Here is a 25,349-nt window from a genome sequence, read left to right on the forward strand (position 1 = left end):
TAGTAAAAGCGTGAAAATTGTTACACATTTCCTTCTATTTCAGCTGATTAATATTAGATGTGAGAAATACTGAATTTTCAAAATGGCCGCCAAATCCAATATGGCCAACCCATATTAACTACCAGGCACTTTGTGGTAAAATTATGATAATTGGTAGCCTACACAGTTACATCTTTATGTGCAGATTAATATTAGGAATGGAGGTATGAAAAAAATATCTGAATTTTTAAGACAAATCAAACATGTTTGACCCATATTATTGAAACCACCATGCACTTTGTATCAGGAGCATGCAATCAGCACACATACTTATTGATATGTAACTTATAATAATATTGAAGGGTTCATGTGAGAAGTGCGTGCACGCACACGGACACACACACACGTAATAGTCCTAAAAAAGATTACTCTGGAAGTGATACTAACATAGCCTAATTTCGAAACATCAAACCCTAGCCTACTAATGTTATATATGTTGTGTTGCATATTGTCTTACAGTACATTAGTGAAACCAGGGCACAATTTGCCGCGAAAGCATGAAAACACATGTATTTTTTTCATCAAAGAATTTTCAAGTTGGCCCCACATCAAATATGGCCAACCCATAGATGTATAAATGGGCATAAAATATCCTATATTTATCTCAGTATAAATTTCTCTGTACTTGTAGTAGAAACATATTTGTAGTCTTTGATGAGTCAATAAATATCACATGGCACATGTTTCAATGGATTTGAGCCATTTATCATTGAAATACATGTGCACAACTTTCACTCAAGTACTGTAGGTCACAAAACAAAATCTTGTCCCCCCTCAACATGGGGGTTAAATCAAATCTTTTCAACTTCACCTTGCATATGATGCATAGTTTGCATACCTCGAACTACAAATGAAGAGTTCAGATGCAAAACCCCCTAAGTGCCTTTTCAGAAATTAATCTTAATTTATTTTTATTTAATACAAAGCTATCAAAATTGCATAATTTTTTTTATTTTATTTATGTAATATAACTATTTATATGTATTATCAAGTACATGAATGTAAACCAAACCAACAACTGGGTTCTCTAAAAATATAGAAGTGCAGGTCTTCAGAAATGGAGTTAGGGGGTTTTGCATCTGAACTCTTCAAATACAGAAATGGGGGTTCACCATAAGCCAAATCTTGCACACCATTATTATAGCCAAAAAATGAATCCTAATACTGTACAAGTAAACTTTCACTCAAGGTTACTCAAATTTACATACCCTGAGTTGACTTTGCACCAACTGCCATTCTCCATTTATTCAAGGTTTGTGTGTATCTTTTAATTAGGCATTGTTGGCAGTTTGATTGATGTTGGGCATAGGATATACCACAGCCTGGGGAATCCCATGCTGCTTTGTACAATCTGAATCTCTGATATGAAAGACAGCATAGATTCCATCCCTCAGCAAAGTACTAGATCTTGGGCTCCATTCAGAGAGCAGGGAAGGGTGGAAAGCCGACGACTGCAGTTTGTTTGAAAAGATACAACTGACACGATTGGCTTTGGGCTATGCACATGCCAAATGAAACATTCGTAACACCCAATTAACGGCTATGGGCAATTTTAAACCGCACCTTTCCTATGAGAAATTGCATATGTAACCTTCAGAGTATCTCACTTGTGAGATCAACTGGTGTTAACCAGGCAAGACATACCCATACAAAATGCATGGGACAGGATTGCAGTTTGTTTGAAAACCTTGAAGTACAGCTAGAAGCAGTAATTAATTATTGGTTTGTTTGAAAACCTTGAAGTACAGCTAGAAGTAGTAATTAATTATTGGTTTCTTTTTTTAACCATGTCTTAACCATGTCCATGAATTGACAAATCAATTGAACTTTAGCAACCCTGAAATCTTGATCCTTTTGAATTTGTAGTCATGACAGGCATATTAAACACAAGGCCTATGCAGTCATCACTAACTGCTAGAGGTACTGTATATCCCACAATGTACCTGGAGGATTAATTAATATGGGTTGGCTACATTTGATTTGGCGGCCATCTTGAAAATTCGGGTTTTATTTGCTATGCCTCCATTTCAAATATTAATCAGCATATCAAGAGGTAAATGTGTACCATTTTTCATGCTTTTACTACAAAGTGGGTGTTAAATTCATCAATGGTTTCATTAATATGGGTTGGCCAGATTTGATTTGGCGGCCATTTTGAAAATTATACTTTCTTGCAATACCTCCATTTATTTTATTAATCTGAATATAAAGAAGTAACTGGGCACCCATTTTCATGTTTTTACCACAAAGTATCAGGTAGCTTCATTAATATGGGTTGGCCATATTGGATGTGGCGGCCATCTTGAAAATACAGCATTTTTCGCGGCGCCTCCAACGATAACATTGATCAGCATATTAAGAAGGACATGTATACCAATTTCCAGGCCTTTACTACAAAGTATAAGCTAGTTTCATTAATATGGGTTGGCCATATTGGATTTGGCGGCCATCTTGAAAATTCATAATTTTTCGCAACGCCTCCAATGCCAATATTAATCAGCATATCAAGAAGGATATATGTACCAATTTTCATGCTTTTACAACAACGTGTCAGGTAGTTTCATTAATTTGGGTTGGCCATGTTGGATTTGGCGGCCATCTTGAAAATTCTTCATTTTTCGCGACGCCTCCAACGCTAATATTAATCAGCATATCGAGAAGGATATGTGTACCAATTTTCATGCTTTTACTCAAAAGTGCACGATTAGGCCCTTTTGTGTGTCTAATCCGCCGGACTACGACATGGCAACCTATTGACAAAAATACTTTTGTTATTCCTGCATTTATTATTAGCGTCTTCAAGTCACCCGAGTTACATTGTGCCTGTCATCAGTCATTCATATGCAAAAGGTACATTTGTATATATATTTAAAAATGATTATGAGGGACTTTGTCAATAATTCACAGGGGGAGAAAGGGGGCAGTTATCCTGGGCCCAAGGAGAGAGGTGGCCCAGAATTGGGTCCTCATTACATTGTATCTACTGGACAGGGGGGCCCTTTCAAATGACTTTGTCCTGGGCCCTGCCAAAGCGGTCAGCAGCCCTGATAATTCATATAGCATTCAAATGGAGGAAAAAAAGATTCTGTGCGACTTTCCACCACGTACCTTGCTAGTCTTTCTCATTGACCTACTCAGATAATGTGTGATTTCAAACTACCAATTTTATGCTTAGATGAGACACATAGACCTTAGGGTGGATAAAAAGAATCAGACTTGCTTTAAAAAGCAAAAAGTTTATTTTTGCCCAAATTTACACTGTACAGCAAAACGTCACACAGACAGAGGTCATTTGAGAAATAAAGCCATGATACAGCACAACATGAATCAGCAATGGGGGTGGTAGTAGGCTACAGAGTGTGCATATGATTTGCACCATGCACCAAAAATCACAGACCAGAGACCGTTAAACCAAAGCTTCTCTCAGAATAAATATCCTATGTCATTCATAATTACACAGTACTGTTGCAGTGATATTTGAACACTTGAACACATTTACTGTGTAATGGAAAGATATGTATAAAGTAGAACTAGAAGTACACTACTAGTGTTGTAATTACATCCGTAACAGCACTTCTAATTCTACTTTACCCATCTCTGGTAGTGGAACTGTTCCTGTGCTCTGCATGACGTGCAGCAGCCTCCAGAGCTGGTGTGTGTGTGTGTGTGTGTGTGTGTGTGTGTGTGTGTGTGTGTGTGTGTGTGTGTGTGTGTGTGTGTGTGTGTGTGTGTGTGTGTGTGTGTGTGTGAGAGAGAGAGAGAGAGAGAGAGTGTGTGTGTGTGTGTGTGTGTGTGTGTGTATGCTTGTATGTACTGTACCTTCTCACATGAACCCTGGACAATTGGCGCCGTGCGGCAGCCTCCAGAGCTGGTGTGTGAATGTGGGAAAGTGTGTGTATGTGTATTTTGAAAGCGCTTTGAGACAACTTTAGTTGTGATATTGCGCTATATAAATACAGATTGTATTGTATTGTATTGTATTGTATTGTATTGTATTGTATTGTATTGTATGACAGGGAGAGAGACATCTCCCAGTCTCGCCCTGGACACGTCTGAAGCTCTCCACCAATCGCAACAATAAGGCAGCTTTGAGTCAGGTCCTTAGCAAGCCGACTTGTCTGCTCGCGTGGTGGAGCTCTGTTCAAGTCCCCTCTACTGCATCTGTGAAACTGCATCTAAAACACTACTGACTATGTACAGTAGCTACACATGAAAAATCTACAGCCGCAAGAGAGAACGCCTAGCAAAAGTGTGGCAGCAAAGCTCAGATGAACACGTAAAAGGAGAACACAGCCTTGTGTGTTTGTGTGTGTGTGTGTTTTTCTTTTGTTCAGTTGTTGACTACATTCTACATGGCTATAATAAAGAGGTAGGGAACCATGTTTATTTATTTTTTTCATCCAAAAGTGTGCAAAAATAGCAGCGTGGCCCTGGCTTGCAGAAGCTTTGCTGAAGGTTGGGCGCTATTTTTCTTCCAATCATTTACGGATTGTCAGTAAGCCAAACTGATCCTCTAATTATGGTATTTACCTCGACTATGGGAGATGGTAATTCCCTGATAATAATACTTTCTTTACTCCGTTGCAATCCTTGGTTGATCAGAGGCGATTTCATACAAGAAATGTGGGCACAAGACTAAGGGGAAAAGGTGGGTATGAAACATTCACATAGGCATCTAGATGGTAGCCGTGTGTGTCTGCAACTTGCCGGTGTCGTCACTTGTTGTGAAAAGCGTGGACATGAGTGCAGTTTTTTTTTTTTTTTTGCTACGTACACAGATGAATCAGAAATAAAGTGCTTCCATCCTGGAAAAAAAGACCTTCTCATCTTCATGAATAAGCCATGAGAGATTCATTTCAAAGTCCGCTGACAATCCCTCCTCTCCCCCATGCTGTTCGTCTACAGGTCAACAGCAACTCCCGTTAAGAGACACCCACAGTTAAGACTTTCCCAGGACCATGTTACGGGGTGCAGCCATCACATTCACATCACATCCATACTCCACCATGATGGTACTAGTGGCACATGAGAGTGATAAAATACAGTAAGCAGGCCAGGGAGATGCCCTCTGGTAGAATCCAGTCACATGAAGGAACCTCAGTCACCTCTAGCAGGGAGGAATGCCTAAGAGAAGAAGAAGAAGAAGAAGAAGAAGAAGAAGAAGAAGAAGAAGAAGAAGAAGAAGAAGAAGAAGAAGAAGAAGAAGAAGGAGGAGGAGGAGGAGGAGAGGGTTACTAAAAAGGGGGGATTTAAAGAGCAGGAGAAGAAAGTAGTAGTAGAAAGGAGTAAGAAGAAGAAGAAGGAAAAAGTAGAGAAAGGAAAAAGAAGAAGATGGAAAAAGAAGAAGAAGGAGGAGGACGACAACAACAACAATGCAGAGGAGAAGTGTGACGGGGTAAGTAGAAGAAGAAGAAGAAGAAGAGGAAGAAGAAGAAGAAGATAGAGGTGATGTGGAGGAGAGGCGCAGCTGAGGATCCTGGTGATGTCCTCCACAACCTGCTGTTGGAGTCACTGGAGCGGCACTAGGCTAGTGGAGTCAGGAGCAAGAGGACTTCAGGGAGCCCTGTTGCACCTGAGCAGATCCGATGGACATGGGATGGGAAAACGTCCACACAAGTTTGCCTTAACCCCGAGATTTCCAGTGTCCATTTGTTTTTACATATGACAGCAAGGGTGAGGGGGGTGGGGCTGTGTCTCTCTCCTCTCCTCCCCTCCCCTCCTCTCCCCTACCCTCCCCACCCTGTCCCATCCCCATCCCCATCCCCAGTCCCCAGTCCTGGTGGTTGGGGCTTTGTGCTCGGTGGCCAGCGATTCGTGATGGGGGTGAAGGCTGGTCTATCATGTCTCTGTCTCGGCTCCGGCTAAGGGAACGACAAAGACCGTGATGTCATCCCCAGAGCCCAGTCTCTCGTTGGGCAGACGCCAGCCCCTCTCCTTCAGGACCCCCCGCGAGCGCATCAGCAGGTCCTGGGCTGCCAGCGTGTACCTGAGACATCGAAGAAGGAGTAGTGGGGGAGGGTGAGGGGTTTTGGATAGGAGGAAAATAGCAAATAAATATTTACACAAACAGCAAAAATCTTGTTTAAATGCAAATAATATAACAACACCCGGGCTCTGTCTGGACAATTTTGTTTTGAGTGCGGGAAAATCTCAGTCAGCACTTAGAGATGTGTTGTGTGTGGACTTCTTGCTGATGCCATCGAAAAAGTCAAAAGTTTTGTGTGGAATTACCGCATGTGAATATTTGATAGAGCACTGTGTCTGTGTGTGTGTGTGTGTGTGTGTGTGTGTGTGTGTGTGTGTGTGTGTGTGTGTGTGTGTGTGTGTGTGTGTGCGTGTGCGTGTGCGTGTGCGTGTGTGTGTGTGTGTGTGTGTGTGTGTGTGTGTGTGTGTGTGTGTGTATTTGTAAGTATGTGTGTGTCCACTGACATCTACTGGCTTTTTACATGAAATACATCCCATCCGCCACTAAGTGCATGCAATTTTCTATTCAGCATGATTACACTGGGCCAAACAAATTAGGGCAAACAACTTTAAATTCTCTTTCTCATGCAGATTATGAGAATACATTATTTTTTTACAAAGAGATGTTCACCCAATAATTACCGGTATAATGAAAACACAGCCTACACTCTTGTGCCAACATAAATTCATATCCAGTTTTTAGTTTTGGTGTAAAATACTTAAAGGTATTGAGTATACTTAATGTCTTTAAGTAAAATACTTTAAGGTCTTGTAAAAGCCTTAAAGCATTAAATGTTTTCACATCTCGTATCCTTTTTTTATGCCATAGCTGGCAACAACGACCTGCTCCCTATAGCCCATGAATGACACTTTCCTAGATAATTCATTTTGCGAAGCACTGACAAGCAAGTCATTCACACAGCTGATGATGAGTGACATGTTGAGTGGGTAACAACAGTAATGTCATTCGGGGGTGATCTGTCATGTCACTTTGTGAAAACAGGCAGTGCAGTGGGGGCGTGTGGTGCTGCACACTGTAGTAGGATGGAGTACCTCATGGGATCGCTGGGTTCGCAGCACGAGAGGAAATTTGACACGGCGTCCGCGACCTCCCGGTCGGTGGTGACATCCCACAGGCCATCTGTACCCATGACCAGGACGTCATCCGGCCCGTGCTTGTGCTCCGACAGATTGTACACCAACACCTGAACACAGAGCAATACATACATAGAGGTGACGTGGGTGGGGAGCGCTTTGGGGGTTGTTAGAGCCAGGGTGCAGGAAGGAGGGGGCGGATTTCTCCCTGGTTTCTATCTCTTCTATCTCTGTTAAATTATTTCAATCTCTGATGGGGACAAATATTAGTAATTAGTGCAAATGCACGAATATTGCTTACAATCTTATAACATTTTTTAATGTGTAATGTCATGGTAGTTTAGTATGATAGCATGAAAATCTTTTCTTCGACTAATACAGTCCGACTAAAACTCCACTGGTGGAATGGATGCACAATGTCAAAAAAATCCACTCTCTGTTTTTTTAACAAGTCACACCCCTGTTAAATCTGCACTTCCCAATACATTAGATATTGCACTTAGCTGATGCTTTTATCCAAAGTGACTTACAGTTGGTAACAGGGTGTTGGTCACAGTCCCTGGAGCAGTATGGGGTTAGGTGCCTTGCTCAAGGGGACCTCAGCTATACAGTGTGGTAGGGAGTGGAAGGGTGAGATTCGAACCTGCAACCCATTGATCTAAAGCCCATCTCCTTAACCACTAGACCACTGCTGCCCCGGAAACTAGACTGGCTGATGGAAACTAATCTGGAAACTAGAATCTGTTGTTTTTTTTACAGTGAGCAACTGTACAATGTTTGTGGATTCGGCTGCATTCGTCCATACAGTACCGAGCAACAGGAGAAATCCGCTCTGTCAATTCAATGGTGATACAGTACATACAGATTACAAAGCTGGCTCTCAAAAAGAGACAAGGAGATAAGCGTTCCCTCTGCTCTGATTTCTCCGAATGGGAAATGTTCCGCTGCATTAAAGCGCGCTGGCTGGTGAATCACAGTTGCTCCAGGGCACCAAACACCTCTCACTACTGCTCACCCACACGGCTTGAGTCACACATTCTATTCTAGGAGGATCCATATGTGATCAGAGAGGAGCGGGTTTTAAAAAAAGGTGATGGGCCTATTGAGATGGCTCATGTTTCTGTTTTAAAAAGATTTCACTCAACTTCTCATCTTTAATGTGCTGTAACTCTAAACAGACCATAAACCCGGCTTGGTAACATATTTTGTCATCATTTGTGCAGCAAAGCAGATACTTGCTGACTGCAAGTATTGGAATGTATTGTTGGTCACCTGATGATATAACATGTGTGGTATATTCAAACAATAACTGAAAAGTAAAAAAAATAATTCACAGCAATGCTATTTTCCAGGACCTATTCATATGCCAGGAAATGACTATTTGGACTACAATCTACAGCAAACGAGTAGGATACAAGCAGTATACAAAGCTTGAACACACACTTGTCATTTACAATCAGATAGCTATGCGCGAAGCACTATCTTCGAAAATCACGCTAGAGACTTTAAGAGCGTTACGCAAGTGTTGCAGTTACGTAACAGGTTTGAGAATTGTGTTCATTACTGATAATCTCTATAATGATTTACACCTGACAAATTAGTCTCTCTGAGACGTTTCTGGAAGATGTTAGTCGTCTGGTAACTGTCACCATTTCCAAAGAGCCTTACACTGACATGAAACAGTTGTGTGCTCCAGGCGGGAAACAATAGAACAGATTCCAAACAGATCAAACAGACCCAACAAAATCCAAATTGGCAAAGCTTGACAGACAAACATTTTCTGTTGCTTTGGGAAAACTGCTGCTAGGTTGGCTAGGTTGGCTGACATCAAACATGCATGACCCACATTTATGGGCACATGTCTCAGATTTGAAGGAATTTCAAAATGTTCAGGGACATCACAAAAAAATAGGAATGCACTCACAGAGAGTGCAGACCTCTGCCGAGGAAGCGGTTTGATAGAACATTTGACTATGTTAGACCCTATGTGTCTTTTTGCCTTCTTTTTGTGGAGTTAGAAACTGGAATGTCAAAATTTGCACTATCCTGCCTTGGTGAAGAATCTTTAAAAGCTTCCTGGGTCTGGATCGTGATCCGGAGCACTAGCAAAATGTAATCACTTCTTCCTTTTGTCATTTCCAACATCTCCTCAAAGTTTCATCCAAATCCGTTCATACCTTTTTGAGTTATCCTGCTGACAAACGGACAAACAAACAAACAAACAAACAAACTAACAAACAAACAAACAAACAGACAGACAGACAAACCAACGAGACCGAAAACATAACCTCCTTGGCAGAGGTAAAAAAAAGAGAGAGAAAAACAGCTCTGTGTCAACTGAGGTTGTCGTATCTGCTTTATCTGTCCTCACTACAACCAGCCACACTACGATCAGCCTTGAGCTCCTACTCATTGTCATTTTCCAATGCCGTATGTCACATCTAGGTCTGATAGTCCTGGGTGAGGCTGCACCAGTTTACAGTCAACCTGGCCATTCAGAGAATGGGGAGTAGGGAACAATGTGACAAGTCAACGATGAGGAATTCCATACGAGCGCATTACAGAAATCACAACCTCAAATGACCTGAAATCAGGCCCAAATGTTTTTAACTCCCAAACAGTTCAACCCTCCCACCTGTAACTGGTGCTTAATTCAGGTTCAGACTCTCTGTAGGAAACTAGTAGGAGGGTATTTTAACCCCTTTGTCACCAAATTTGTAATAACCTTAATCTATTCTTGGCAATGTCATAGCAATGTTGTTATGATGTATTTGAGTCTTTTTACGGGGCCCGACGGGCGCATCTGTGTAAAGAGAGATGCCAAGAGAGATGTAAACAATATGACAGGTGCTCTTCAAGGCAGGACGGCAGGTAGCTTTAACACCAAATAAGAGGGAAAGTCCTGAGACACTCTGCTGTTAATCTTTCTTTTATATTCGATACAAAATGCCACAAAGTGGCAAAAAAATGAGAAAGACTAACAGCAGAGTGCCTCCGGAGCTTCCTTTTATTTGATAATAGAAAGGCAATCTAAGAGCAGGCTACACTATGGCTGGTCTTGGTAGAAAGTGATCTAATGAATGACTTTCAAAGTGTCTTTTGTAGTGCTGTGGTGCATCGGCTTTGAATTAAGAGCAGTTAAAAATCAGGAAGGGTGAAGCTCGCACTCAGAGAAAACTAAAAAGAGATGCCCATACTGAAGTGGGTTTTTCATTGCAAATGTTTGTTCTGGTTTTGCACTGAAAATGAGGTCATGAGAAACGTTTGCGTATTTGTAAATAGTATGGCATACTGTGCGACCGCTTTTGTATGGGCATCGCATTTTAGTCTTCACTGAGTGCCAGCCTCAGCCTTCCTGATTTTGGTTTTGGCAGGACCCACCTCAGGGCAGCAGGAGAGGAAGGGTTTGATGTGGATGTTGGAGTTGTAGACCTTCAGGTCGTGATCTCCCAGGCCTCGTGTCACTCCGATGGTAGCCATGACTCTCGCCTGTGTGGAAGAAATGCAGCGGTGTCAAACACGGGGCATGCAGTCAATGAACAATACCGTGACCTCTTGCAAACACTCTTGCAGCAATGCCCTCGCACTGTGCTACTGCAGACACAAATCGTCATTGTGAAAGACGTCCAAAGTATGACAACATACACACAGACACATGCTGTACACGTACACACACACATGCACGCTTCGCTGCATGCACAGACAGACGCACAAACACACACACACACACACACACACACACACACACACACACACACACACACACACACACACACACACACACACACACACACACACACACACTACACACACTACACACACACACACACACACACACACACACACACACACACTGCACACACTACACACACACACACACTACACACACACACAGTGTTAGAGTGAGCCCCAGGGATACCACAAGTCTGGCTGGAGTGGGAGCCTGGTTGCTGGGGTGCTACAGTATACAGTGTGGATGTGGGGGAGTGTCGCTAGTGTGCTATGTGCTTCTGGGAAAATCCACTTAGGGCAGCTTAGAGGCCAGGGAGCAGCACAGCTCCCACACCGTCATGAGACTCTCCAGAGGCAGCCTCTGCTCTTACACAGCAGCACTAGCACCTCACCAGGCCACAGAGGAAGAAGGGAGAGAGGGAAGCATACTGCATATGGAGACAGAGAGGTAGATAAGACTATATAGAGAGACAGGTAAACTATGTGAGGAAGGGACTGATAAACAGAGAGAGAGAGAGAGAGGAGGATATGGTAAGAGTGGAAGAAAGACAGTGTGATGGAGAGATAGAAAAACATGGATAGAGGGGATTGGCAAAGAAACGGTGCAAGAGAGGGACAGGGACAGACAGAGAGATGGTGAGAAAAAGAGATAGAGTGAGAGGGATACATGTGAAGCAAGTACTGTATATTATAGTACTGTATAGTTTCTCTCTTAAACTATTTGAGAGAGAAAGAGAGAGAGAGACACTGCGAGAAAATGATTGAATGAGAAATAGAAATAACAGAAAGGCACAGAGAAAGAGCATGACCGAAAGAGAGACAATGTGAAAGATATACAGAGTGATAAAGCAAGATAAGGACATCGAGAAAGAGAAAGATGGAGGAAAGGAGAGCTAGAGCTAGAGTGAAATATGGACAGATTCGGATAGTGAGGCGGTGCAAGTATTTGCAGGCTAGTCCCCCGTCACAGCTATAGTCTCCAATCCTTATCAGTGAGCAGGAACAACATTGACAGGGGCCTCTCATCATTTTAAAGCAGTTGACCAAGGGCCTCTTGCAATACAGTGCACAGGCGAACAAGAGAGAGTGGTATGAAGGGCCTCCTTTCATTCAAGAGCCTCAGGGGGGGAGGGAGACAGAGGTTACTTTACTTTACTTACACCCTAGCTCAGTGGTTCCCAAACTGGGGGTCAGGAGGACCCCCTGGGGGGTTGCAGAGGTGCTGCAGCGCGGTCGCAAACAGAAGGGACTTTGCATAGAAATAGGAAAGCCACAGGTTAACAGCTGACATAATTCTATAAATAGTAATAGTAATAGTAATAGTAATAGTAATAGTAATAGCATTCAGCGGTATGGTGAATTAATATGTTTCATTTTCCTGTGAATTTCAGAATGGAAACGGGTAGCAAAATTAATGGACAAAATATGATTGGAATATGGGGGGTTCGGGGGTTTCGAATATACGTATTCTCAGGTCCAAAAGGGGGTGCCAGCAAAAAAAAAAGTTTGGGAACCCCTCCCCTAGCTCAACATCCTGCCAAGTGAGATGCGTGTAATAGGCTAAAGTGTATGGAAAGGGAGGGATTTACAGTAGGGTGGGTGCTGTACTCCAAGAAAGCCAGGTCATGAGTTCACGTGGCTGGAAGGCAGAAACTGTCTGAATGGGATGCCTGTCTCTACACCGCACTATTGTTCGATTTACAATAACACTGACAGAGCCGATATGCTTGCTTTCGGTTTGTGTTATTACGTGAAGCAAGAAGGATGAAGGAGCATGCGATCGTATGATATTGCTGTGTTCTCAGACAATGGTTCAAAACGCAGAAACAGACATGCAAGTACAAGGCTTGTTACCTTTTTCCCTTCACCGTAGATCAATGGGAATTTCAGATCATCTTCAACAATCGTCTTGTAAGCCCTTCATGGGGAGGAAAACAAAGATATGAACAAAAAAAAAACAGCTCAAGAAACGTTAGAAACATGGCTGCCATACACTGAGTACTTCAATAAACCGGCAAGTGCTTACAGATTTTCTCTTTCATATTTCAGAAATATTTGTGGTTCAAAAAAAGAAAACAGAAACACCCGTACATGCCTACAACCCGTATGCACACAGAGACTAACACAGACATACAGTACATGTACGCTGCATGCACACAAACACAGACAGATAGACAGACAGACAGACAGACAGACAGACAGACAGACAGACAGACAGACAGACAGACAAACACACACACACGCGCGCACGCACACACACACACACACACACACACACACACACACACACACACACACACGCACACACACACACACACACACACACACACACACACACACACACACACACACACACACACACACACACACACACACACACAAACAATGCTAGAATACAGCAACATAAAAAACATGGGTGTTTACCAGCCCGTCATGGTGTGGTCTCGGAAAAGCATCTTTTTGCCAAGCTCTTTGTGCTGGATCCGCCGAGGGAACTCGATGTGTGTGAACTCATTTCCCAGAAGCTCCGGCTTCAGGAAGCCCTGAATGGACAAACAGAGTTTGGCCACAGCCACGGCCGCCAGTGTAAATGCCAGAACGCACAACTATACACACGATCCATTTATATTTAAACAAAATGTAATTCAATGCCCAAGCCTCAATTATGTATTGTACACACACAGACACACACACACACACACTGAAAAGAAACATTACTAGAAAGACAAGCACGGGTGAGTTCCTCTGGTCAGTGTGAAATTAGGTGACATAAATCCTCTCAGGGTCTTTTCCCACTACTATAATTATTACAAGAAACAAAATATACTGTATGTATACCTACTTAAAATGGACATGAGCAACTTTCCATCTTACTGTACAATAACTGACAAACACAATCAGATACTCTATGTGCACATTAGTCATTCACATGCAGTAACTGATAACCAACACTCTGCATACCAGCGTTCTAAAGACACGGCATTTCATGCAGTCATAGCCAACATTTTTTACATTCCTTCAGGCATTGGTTTATGTAATGATGTCAAAAAGGTCAGAAATAATCTTTGCCAGCGACCAGCTTTCTTGCACAAACCGTGTGAGTGGTCTGATAGCTTTCTTACAGTAACATATTTTTTAACATATTACAGTATGCTGGGTGTTGCAGTGCAGTACAGTGCATTTTTGTGGTGTGTGTGTGTGTGTGTGTGTGTGTGTGTGTGTGTGTGTGTGTGTGTGTGTGTGTGTGTGTGTGTGTGTGTGTGTGTGTGTGTGTGTGTGTGTGTGTGTGTGTGTGTGTGTGTGTGTGTGTGTGTGTGTGTGTGTGAGAGAGAGAGAGAGAGAGAGAGAGAGAGAGAGAGAGAGAGGGGGGGGGGGACCAATAGCAAGAGCAATAGCATAGACTGCACGCCTGTGCTGCTTATCAGATATCAGAAATGTCTGTGGCAAGAGCGTAACACCGTAGCCCTCCTTTGCCTTGATCATATACCGCACATTTCTCATCAACTACAATGTATGGCACAGAGGCTTGAAATGCTTCAGTATACTGACGTGCAAATCAACAGGGGAATGAGGATATTGCAGTGCAGTGCAGTACCTGCAAATGTTACAGATAACACTTTGTTTTGAGCGTTACAGTATATATAATGTTACAATATATACATTGTATATATACATAACAGTGTTAATGCCTGCATAAGTAACTTGAAAGGCATGTACTAAGCACAACTACAGTATGGCCTGCTAGGTCCTTACTAAGGTTAGATTGGTAATAAATCCCTTATTATGCTTAAACAAGACATTTCCGAATACATGCCTAACAAATGTTTGTTTTTGCTTAGTACATGCCTTACAAGGTACTTTACAGGCACTTTGTATATATTAGTGCTAATAGATGTAACACTAAAATAAAGTGTTACAGTACATTACATTACATTACATTACTTAGTACTACTACTACTACTACTACTACTACTACTACTACTATTACTACACTTTGATGACGCTTTTATCTAAAGCAGCTTACAATTATTAACAGGGTATTGGTTACAGTCCCTGGAGCAACGTGGGGGTTAGGTGCCTTGCTAAAGGACACTACAGCCTTGGATGGATATAAGGTAAGGGTGGGATTCGAACCTGCAACCCTCTGACCGTAAGTCCACCTCCCTAACCTGCCCCCGTGTTCTTGAAAACAAGCTTAGACAAGTTATATCTTTTGACGTTTGCCTATATCTTTTGCTGCATCCCATAAATATACAATAAACATAAACATACTGTACATACAAGTTACCATTTGCTTGGCTGATGCCGACTGTGCCCATATATATAACCATGAAGGCTATACAGCAGGGCTTGACACTGGCACCTGCAAACCGGCTGGTAAAACTTGGCCGTGGCTAATGCTTTTAGTGTCACTAGCCATTTTGGCTGGCAGCTTATTCTTGGTATGGTACTTGGTACTTGGTATGACATACTCATCTTAGTCTATATTCTGTTGTTTGCCCCTTGAGTATCAAATGTTTGTATTTAATTTCAAGAAAAGCTGAGCTCGGTTTCTATTTGCTTGATATACTTCCATGTAGAAAGCTATATAATCATCTTGCTTTTGCACTTCATCTTCTGACTGAGGATAGACGTACACCATCATAATAGAGAAAAAATCTATATAAAATCCGTGGCTAGTGGAATACCTGCTGGCTAGTGACTTGGGAAAATCACTAGCCACAGTTAATGTCAAGCCCTGCTATACAGTAATACCGGTATAAACATGTATATAAAAATGTTACCACAATTACACAGTAGCTTCATAACATTTGACTGGACAATGTAACTAATGTTAATGTATAGTTCCTATCTTCAGTTTACATACACTATGGCATAACAGCAGGGCATTGCCCATCATAGCCTGGTACACTAAAGGACGTTTCCTTACAAGGAGGTTACACTGACCAGGTACTGCAGGCGCTGTCTCTCGGTCTCCGGGGTAAACTCGTTGGACATGGGAATCACCTCATTATTTCGGATAATAATGGCCCTGTAAAGAACAGACAACAAGCAACATGCATTTCACTCTTCTGTATTTTAGCTCTGTATATCTGGGTCTGGTCACTGCTGAAAAGATGGTGACAACATTTTGCATGGGCCTACAAATAGACCTACAGGGTGAAATCAGTACAGGGAATAATAGACTAACATTTAGGAGCGAGATTAAAAAGATAAAGACAGTGTTTATATTTTACAGCATTTCACAGTGACATATTACAGTATGAACACCTAATGTTTACACTCATGTAAATACTCTGCAGTGGAAGAGGATTGGAGTGTGAAGTGTTGCTGAGGAGAAGAATAAAATGTATTGCACGTCTGGCACCATCATCCCAAAGTGTAATTATTTAGTCTAGCCGGTGACATTAGCAGCAAGGGAAAAAAGTATCAAAGCATGATTAAACTGAGGTGATGCAACTCGCTTGGAATGCAGCACAATCGCCCTGCTGTCGTTACAAGATTTAGCCAGCAGGGGGTGTTAGAAACTACAAGGACAGCTGCCAAGTGACTGCTCAGCAGCCAAGATGGTGATGATACTCTGCTGTGAACACAGCTAAGCCTTGTTTTGAACAACAACAAGGCCAATATGAAAGTGATATAAAATGGAAACTGATGGTTATGAAGAACAATGATGGGTGGGTTGAAGGTTTGTATACAGAGATCTACACAGCAGATCCCAAATACTTTACACAAGGGTGTTGCTTTGAAAGGATAATAGGTGGCATCAAAGCATTAAATATATAAATAAGAAACAAATAAATACAAACAAAGTATCAAGCTAAAAAAACATATCTTAAGGCTCCCATAAAAATGTTCTGTTATCAATCTGACATTTGGATACCAGAGGCTTTTTCCCTCGCACTTCTGAAGAGCTCTGAGGTCTCTGTGTTTGCCCAGGTCTTAGAAGTAATGTCTTTTATGAAAACACCACACAAACACAGTCTGTCATGTTTACTCTATTCCTTTTTTCTCTTAGGCTTTCCCTGTTCAACAGAAAGCCAGTAATGATAAACAGACACCGTAGCTGCCTGTAACACTTCCAAACAAACCAAACCTCAAAACAACACGTGGTTATCCCTGGCTCTTTCTACTTTGTTTCTTTATGGACATGTCACTATGTTTTCAGCTGGTGTACTACTTTTCAGCTGGAGTACTATTTGTACAGAATGGGACCGGTGTCAGCTTTGAGTGACTTCATAGGTATGCAATGTCCAAATAAATAATTATGTGATGTAAAGCAGTATATTTCAGGTGCAAAAGTGATATAACCTCGTTGACAGAACAGAGTGCTGTAATGGTAAATACAATGGCTTGTTTTTTTCCAATCACAATGCCAGTGCAGTTTATTATAGCATTAAGTTAATTAGCAATGCACATGTCATTGTCAATACAATGGGATATTTGAAGACATACCTGCTGTCGCCAGCGTTTGCCACGTAGAGCTTGCCCATGAGGTGGATGGCAGCTATGGCACAGCAGCCTCCTGATATGCTGTAGGAGCTCTTCTCCTTCTCGATCAGGTCATCCTGCACAGAGGGCACAGCAGGTCAAAGGTCAATCTCCCATGACATTGGCTGCGTTCCAATATGTGACCTTGCGTCCTCCACTTGTGCTTGTGGCCTCTTACCAGGAAATAATACGTCGTGATGACATCACTGACAACAGCATTATATTTCATTATCTCGCAAAAGCTCAATTGTAAAGTAATTTCCTCATTTGCAAACTGGATGGTGAATGAAGAATAGTCCCACAAAAATGGTTGTGGCTAGGCTGACAGCGGGGAAACTTAATTGTTTTCTCCACAGAGGCGGGGCATGAGCAAAACGTGAGGCCACAAGCATAAGTGGAGGACGCAAGGTTGCATATTGGAATGTACTCATTACATTACATTACATTACATGACATTACACTTAGTTGACGCTTTTTTCCAAAGCAACTTACAGTTATTTACAGGGCATTGGTTACAGTCTCTGAGGCAGTATGGGAAGGTCCTTTGCTCAACAACACCTTAGCCCTAGAGTGTGGTAGGGAGTAGGAGGGTGGGATTCGAACGTGCAACCTTTTGATGCAGACCCCATCTCCTTAAGTTAAACATTAGGCCACAGCTGCCCTGGGGTGAGTTTCTCAAAAGAGAAGTTGTTAGCCTGTTAGCAACTTCGGTAGTTGCCAATGGGAAAATGCATTGAAAACAACAAAGTAGCTAATGTAGTAAGCAACTTAGGTTTTGAGAAATTCACCCCTGACATGTTTATTTCAGCTATTGCTAATTGTGTCTTTCTGTTATTACAATGTCTTGCAAGGATTTACATGCAATTCATTGTTCTTCTTTTCAATCAGGTCATCCAATCTTACATGTATTTAGCTTTCTATGTTGTGTGTAATATGCCTATGTGGTAACTCCCCGTCTGTGCCAACTGGCTATTCTTCATAGAGGTGTATCATTTTCTTTCATTTTTTTCAAACTTTTTTTTCTCCTCTTTTTCAATTTCTTTGCTCTATTAATCAATATAGAGGTCAAAACCACTTTAACCATTTCTACATAACAAAAAGGTGAATAATGTACAATCTAATGCAAAATAATTGAAACAAAGAACCAAGTATGGTAAATAGGTATCAGGGTCATTATGGGATTTTTGTATTTAGTTGTATTTAGTATTTTGTATTTAGTAACTTTGAAAAGGCCCCTTTAACAAAAGCCTTGGCGTGATTTTATAGGAGTCGTTTGCAATGGAACATTGTGAAAAAACAATAAAACATTTCCCCCTCTCCCTGTGCAAAAAACGTTATTACTCAGTTCATTCCTGTTGTACAACACTATGTCTGTTGGCTGCTGGCGATGGTGAAAAGGATTTGATAGACTTTGCCATGTACCGCAGTGCATAACCCGAGCAAATAATATGCTGAGACAGAATCACTGGCTGAGCCGGGGAGAAAACTCAGTGCCAATGTCAGAGGGAGGTGAAAGGATATTTTACAGAACTGAGTTCATTATCACTCAATCTGTGCAAAGCTGCCACAGGAATAAAAGATGATTACGGTCTGCCGTGCCTTGCTCCATCAAACATGGGCAGACAATTAACGCTATTTTTCAAAACTCGTTGCTTCAGTCTGTCACCCGATTTCACTATAAAATGTCAATTACGACTGTAATTTGTAGAGACCTTGCATATACCAAAGGGCAATTTTCAGCAGTAGCTATCATAATACCAGTATTTTTTAATGCCGTGAGGGGAGCACCCAATTGTAGGCTCATCAGCAATTTGAGGTCATTCTTAGCTGAGTATATTGAGAGGGAGAGATAAACAGATCATTGTAATGAATGTGAAATTAATCTATCTGAATAATTTTGCTTTTATTTGAGTATTTGTTTGGTGATCTTTAAGCTGGCCTCTGCATGCCGTTGAATATGCAAGTTTGTGCATTTCCATACAAAGGAAACCCAGGTCTTTCTCTAAAAGTCTGACCCTAGGTGCACCCAAGTACTGTCACAGGGAAAAATATGTACAAGATCCAGACAGAGTCCTTTGGCACTTACTTCAATGTTTGATTGATTTTTGTCAATTGCTTAATTGCATTTTGCCAATTCATTGTTTGTGCAACTGAGGTCATCCTGGCATTCAAAACATTTGTCCCATTTCATTCTGATTGATGTTCATTGTCTTGGGCATTCTGAGAAGTGCTTAAAAGAAAAATCTTTATTATTATTAAGATTTCGAACGTGGATTTTGGAGTTTGTGCACTTGGCAAAATGAAGATTCTTTATTTCAAAAAGTCTATTAAAGTTGTGTGAGTGTGAAGCTGACAATGTGAATAGAAATTCTTTAGTATTGAAGAGCAGTGGTACTTTTGGTTGTGAGCCCAATGGTTTTATAAGGCTTTGCAATTGGTGGGTTTCACAAGCATTCATTGCCAAACCTTGGCCCTTTTCCATTCAGTCAATACTGGGCCTACTGTGAAATTGTCCAGAACCAGATCAATAAAAGATTCAGAGGGATACTAAGGGTTTTGCTGAAAAAGCCTAGCAATGTATCAAGTTGCAGTTTTGTTGTAAATCAACTGTCCTGCGATGCCAAAATCACTTAAGATTTGTCTGTTTATCCGTGTGGCACTGTCTGTAAAAAAATACAGATCGAGTTAGTTGCCAAAAGTTCCAATCAATTAACTTATTCATTTACAAAACAGTTTGATATCCTTTTGTCCGATACATCTATACACTAGCATCCCCATGTCAGCAAAGAAATACTGTATGCAGTATGCATGTGTGTGTGCCTGTATGTGTGTTTATATGTATGGGTGATACCAAGAGAAATCAAGAGAAAAAGAGAAAAAAGCAGCGCCAAAATAGAGAGAGAGAGAGAAACAGAGAGAGAGAGAGAGAGAGAGAGAGAGAGAGAGAGAGAGAGCGAGTGATGGAGAGATTATGAGATTCTACGATTCTGAGTTTTTCAGTCGACTGACTCAGCTCTGGACCATACTCAGGGTCCTGAACCCCTCAGGTGAAGCCCCGCTCCCCCGCCCCCGTCCCCCATTACCCGTCCCCCGTCCCCCACCTCTGCTCTCACCATCTGTTTGAATGCGTTCTCGATGATGCCGGTGACCAGGCCCTCCAGGCTGACCACCTTCTCCATGTGGAAGTGGGTGGTGGCCGTCTCGCTCTGGGCCTCCTGGGGCTCCTCCGACTCCTGACCTCCACCCCCACCTCCTCCTCCTCCGCCGCCCTTCTTGCCGTCTGCCTGGTAGGGGCTGCCGTTCTTGGCCAGGCAGATAGGGGGCGGCGTGGAGGGGTTCTCCAGCAGGTGTGTCACGTCGCAGAGGCGGTCGCGGATGATGCGGTGCAGCAGCTTGGAGGCCATGAGCGCCGCCCCGGAGCCAGCGTGGCCGTCAAACACCCCCCAGAAGTGGAGAGGGATGCCCGAGGTGTCCTGGGAAGGAGAGACACATAGAGATATAGGGAGAGAGAGAGAGAGAGAGAGAGAGAGAGAGAGAGAGAGAGAGAGAGAGAGAGAGAGAGAGAGAGAGAGAGAGAGAGAGAGAGAGAGACGGAGGGAGAGATGACAGAGGAATATTAAATACAAAAAGAAAGCAACAGATAGGGAAAAAGAGAGAATGAGATAGAGATACAAAGAGAGAGAGAGAGAGAGAGAGAGGGAGCGGAGAGAGAGAGAGAGAGAGAGAGAGAGAGAGAGAGAGAGAGGGAGCGGAGAGAGACAGAGGGAGAGATGACAGAGGAATATTTACAAAAAGAAAGCAACAGATAGGGTAAAAGGGAGGATGAGAGAGAGAGAGAGAGAGAGAGAGAGAGAGAGAGAGAGAGAGAGAGAGAGAGAGAGAGAGAGAAATGCGTGGGAAATAACTTAGATGAGTCATTTGTGCATCAAAATTAAATTATTTTTTAACTTGTACTGTACTGTAAAGGCATGAAACATTACTACTGTCAATGCCTGGAGAGACTGAACAGAACACAAAGAGGAAAAAAGACAGAAAAAGAGAGCTATGCTACTGTTAGAGAGAGAGAGAGACTGAACAGAACACAAAGAGGAAAAAAGACAGAAAAAGAGAGCTATGCTACTGTTTGTTGTAGACTGCACAAGACCCTCAGGTGGCCCAGATGACAGATTTGGGGCTTAACATGCTGTTTAACTCAAATTTGTATGCACAACAACATCAAGCCAGGCGCATGAGAGTAGATTGCACGCTTGCACTTTTCCATTTCAGACACCAGGGGGTGCTAGTCTGCTAAAGCAATATTACTAAGACTGCTGCAGTTCTGAAGACTGTTGGAGGACCTGCACACAGAAGAGTGGCAAACAGTCCCTTGGGTTTTAGAGGAATCGTGCCAAATTTTGTTTGGGGACTCATTTAACTGTCTCGAATGTCTGGCTTGTGAATGTGCTATTCAACCTGCACTACTTTGGCATCCTCCAATATGAACTGAGTTCACATAGCTGGGTTTGCTTGGACCTACATGTATCCACTTTCAGCTTGCACATACTTCAGAATCTATATAATACATGTCTGATACCAATAGGGAATGACTGATCTGCCCCATCATGTTAGAAATACTATGTGTAGTGTTCCTTTGCGTTTGACATGATTAAGTCAGTAGGAGGGGGAGAGAGACAGAGAGAGAGAGAGAGAGAGAGAGAGAGAGAGAGAGAGAGAGAGAGAGAGACAGAGACAGAGACAGAGACAGAGACAGAGACAGAGAGATAATGCGACAGAGAGGGAAAAGAGAGAGAGTGCTATAGGAAAAGAGAGAGAGTGCACAGAAGGTTTCTGTGTGCGTTTGAGAGAGGGGAGAGAGAGGGAGAGCGAGAGAGAGAGAGAAGGGGGGGGAGGGAGGCAGAGACAGAGAGAGACAGACAGAGACAGACAGAGAGAGAGATAATGCGACAGAGAAGGGAAAATGAAATAGGTATAGGAAAAGAGAGAGAGTTTGTGTGTGCGTTTGGGAGAGGCAGGAATGAGAGCGAGAGAGAGAGAGAGCGAGAGAGAGAGACAGACAGACAGACAGACAGACAGACAGACAGACAGACAGACAAGGCAACATGCAGTAAGAGAGCAGGCACGAAAGAATGAGAGAGAGTGGAAGAGTGATTACCTAGAAGGGAAAAGGGAGAGAGAGGGATGAAAGAGTGGAAGAGAAAGGGGTTGACTCAGGCCCAGATGCTTGTGTGACGATGTGTGCACCATGCTGGGAGGCATGGAGGGATGAACAGAGCTGGCATATGGCACCACAGAGAGACGTGCCACTCTGCCTCCTAGTCCTCTATGGCACTCCGCCTCCCTTCTAGAGAGTTACTTGTGCTCACAATCCCTGGTGCTGAACAAAAAAATTACATATTTGTGGAAAAAAGGTTTGCAAACTCCTTTGGATTTTTATGTTCTTTAAGGTTTTTTTTCTTTTTATTCATTTATTGGCAAGCATGATGACATTTCAACCTCTCGGTCTTCCTCAGATTCCTGAGAATTCCTGAGAATCTGAGGAAGACAGAGAGGTTAAAACGTCATCATGCTTGCCAAGGAATGAATGAAAACAAAAAATAACTTAAAGAAGAAAAAAATCCAAAGGAGTGTGCAAACCTTTTTTCCACAAACTCCGCCTCCCTTCCCCATCACATTATAGTCTTCTATGGACACTCATATCGTTCCTTTCGTTCAGGCATGTTCATGCCGACAGAGAACAGTACCAGTGCCCATTTCCTCACCAAATCTCGCATCGGCGAGTCTGAGCATTCGAAAACCGGAAAGTTGGTTCACAATGCAAACCAAAAAAATCTTATTTTTTCATCTGCGTAAGACAGGTGTGGAAAAGTCTAAAGCCAAGTATTAACACGAGGGGACCACAGGTAAGCACTTTAGTGCCGAACTTAAGGGGTGCGGGCACTGGCACTGGCACTGGCACTGGCACTGGCACTGGCACTGGCACCATTCTGGTCAGCCTGAAAACAGTATACATGTATGGGTGCTATGTCTCCCTTTGCCTATAGGATCACATCCTACTCCATGAGAACTCTCAACAGCCCTCTATTGCTATCACTGCAGGCCGACCAGAACAGTTTTGGGGCCAGTTACCACACCAGTTACGTTCAGAATGAATTTAAGTGCTTACCTGGGAACCGTTCGCATTCATATCGGGCTCTGAACATACCGGACTCTCCCGGATTAACCTGCTGACATCCACGTTGTCACCATGGTTCACGAAGAAAAAACAAGTATTTTCTTCTTCCCATCGCATCGAGAACCAACTTTCCGGTTCTAAAATTCACAGACTTGCGCCGTGAACATGCCAGCCGCGGTTCCAGATTAGGTGTCGGAACGGGCACTGTCATGGTTCCCAGTTGGACTGAACATGTGTGGCGGACTGTGCATGTGTGCCCCATGCTGAGATCCAGGGAGGGATGAACTGACCTGACACCAGGACACATGGTGCAACTCTGTCTCCCTTCCCTAAACCCTTCCTATTCTAGTCTAGTCTATGTACAATCACACCATAGAGCTCTATGAGCACTCTGCCACTGTGAGGCTATGAGTCTTCTTGGCCCCCACTCTACACACCACCTCCCTTAGTGTGGAAGCATATGGCCCCAGAGATGTGTGGTGCCATCATCCATCCCCAGGAACAACTAAGTCTGTGAGTCATCCTGGCACCCACCACCCCACCACCGCTACCTATCCCATATCATGCTTAGCGGATTACCAGGGGGATGCATAGGCATATCCCTTACGAAAATTGACCATGATAAACCATGATTTCATATATTTTTTAGTATGGTTAGGCACAGTTTTTTATTTCATTATGGTTTAACTATAAAATTAACCATGGTTTTACCACGGTTTATAATTGTTCATTAAATAACACTTATTTGCTGGGTTTTTTTTATCCAACGCACAAATTGGTGACTGTCCTTGGAGCAATGTGGGGTTGAGTGCCTTGCTTAAGGGCACTTCAGTCATGGATGGAGGTGTAGGGAGAGGTAAAGATGGGATTTGAACCTGCAACTCTGTGGTCTTCAGTCCAACTCCCTAACCATTATATCACGGCTGCGAACGGCTGTGCAAGTTTTTATGGTTTTTGGGTGACCATGACACATGACCATGACATGTTTTTTTTTAGCATGGTTTGGGACTATGATTAAACCATAGACACAAAACCATGCTGAACAAAACATGAAAACCATGAATAACCATGATCCATGGTTAGTCAGGAACCACAGATTTCATAGTTACCCCCTCCAAAAAACATGGATAAGCCATAATAATACTATGGTTGGCTCAGAGCACTTAGAGAAACCATGGTTACTACAGTAAAACCATACTTACTACACTAAAAGCATGGTCAATTTGCATAAGGGATGCCACCAGACTACACCTTTGCCCATCCCCAAACACATGACATCCTGCCAACCATCGCCCCACATCACACTCACCATGGATCCAGGGGGCATAAGCATGGTCGGTCTGAAAACAGTATAATTGGGAAGCATATCGCCTCAGAGATACAATATATGATGATGTCCATCCCCAAAAACAACATAGTCCCTGAGTCATCCTGGCAACCTCCTCCTTACCACCACTACCTACCCCATACCATACTTAGCAGGTTACCAGTGGGACACATAGGCATATGCCACCAGACTACACCTTTGCCCATCCCAAAACACATGACACTCCCTTCGTCATCCTGACAACCATCACCCCACATCACACTCATCATGGATCCCGGGGGGCATACTGTAGGCATATGGCATCAGAGAGACTTGTTAGGTGGGCTCTGAGCTCCGATGATGATGCCTCGTCTGGAGTGCGTTCAGGTGCTCTGCCTCCCTCCCTCATGAGTCATGGGCGAGGGGCAGGCAGGCAGGCAGCACGCATTAAAATGCAGAGCAGCACTCAGAGCACCGGCGCCACCACAGTACAACAACCATCTCACACAGAGGGAAAATATAGTCGTTGTTTTGCTTTGAATGTCTTCT

The 25,349-nt window shown here is 42.8% G+C and overlaps 1 protein-coding gene across 1 annotated transcript in view; it reads right to left on the bottom strand.

The window, feature by feature from the left end:
• Positions 1 to 4,409: 4,409 nt before the first annotated feature.
• ppm1j (protein phosphatase, Mg2+/Mn2+ dependent, 1J) overlaps positions 4,410 to 25,349 on the bottom strand; it is a 49,110-nt gene continuing 28,170 nt past the window's right edge. The window contains exons 3-10 of the mRNA XM_063215706.1: positions 20,436 to 20,795; positions 17,287 to 17,399; positions 15,778 to 15,862; positions 13,255 to 13,373; positions 12,685 to 12,748; positions 10,480 to 10,587; positions 7,057 to 7,208; positions 4,410 to 6,025 (exon numbers count right to left, since the gene is read on the bottom strand). Of these exons, the coding sequence (XP_063071776.1) occupies positions 5,878 to 6,025; positions 7,057 to 7,208; positions 10,480 to 10,587; positions 12,685 to 12,748; positions 13,255 to 13,373; positions 15,778 to 15,862; positions 17,287 to 17,399; positions 20,436 to 20,795 (1,149 nt within the window). The 3' untranslated portion in view covers positions 4,410 to 5,877. The remainder of the gene's footprint in view (positions 6,026 to 7,056; positions 7,209 to 10,479; positions 10,588 to 12,684; positions 12,749 to 13,254; positions 13,374 to 15,777; positions 15,863 to 17,286; positions 17,400 to 20,435; positions 20,796 to 25,349) is intronic.

Source organism: Engraulis encrasicolus, chromosome 14, assembly GCF_034702125.1.
Source record: "Engraulis encrasicolus isolate BLACKSEA-1 chromosome 14, IST_EnEncr_1.0, whole genome shotgun sequence".
Lineage (NCBI taxonomy): Eukaryota > Metazoa > Chordata > Actinopteri > Clupeiformes > Engraulidae > Engraulis > Engraulis encrasicolus.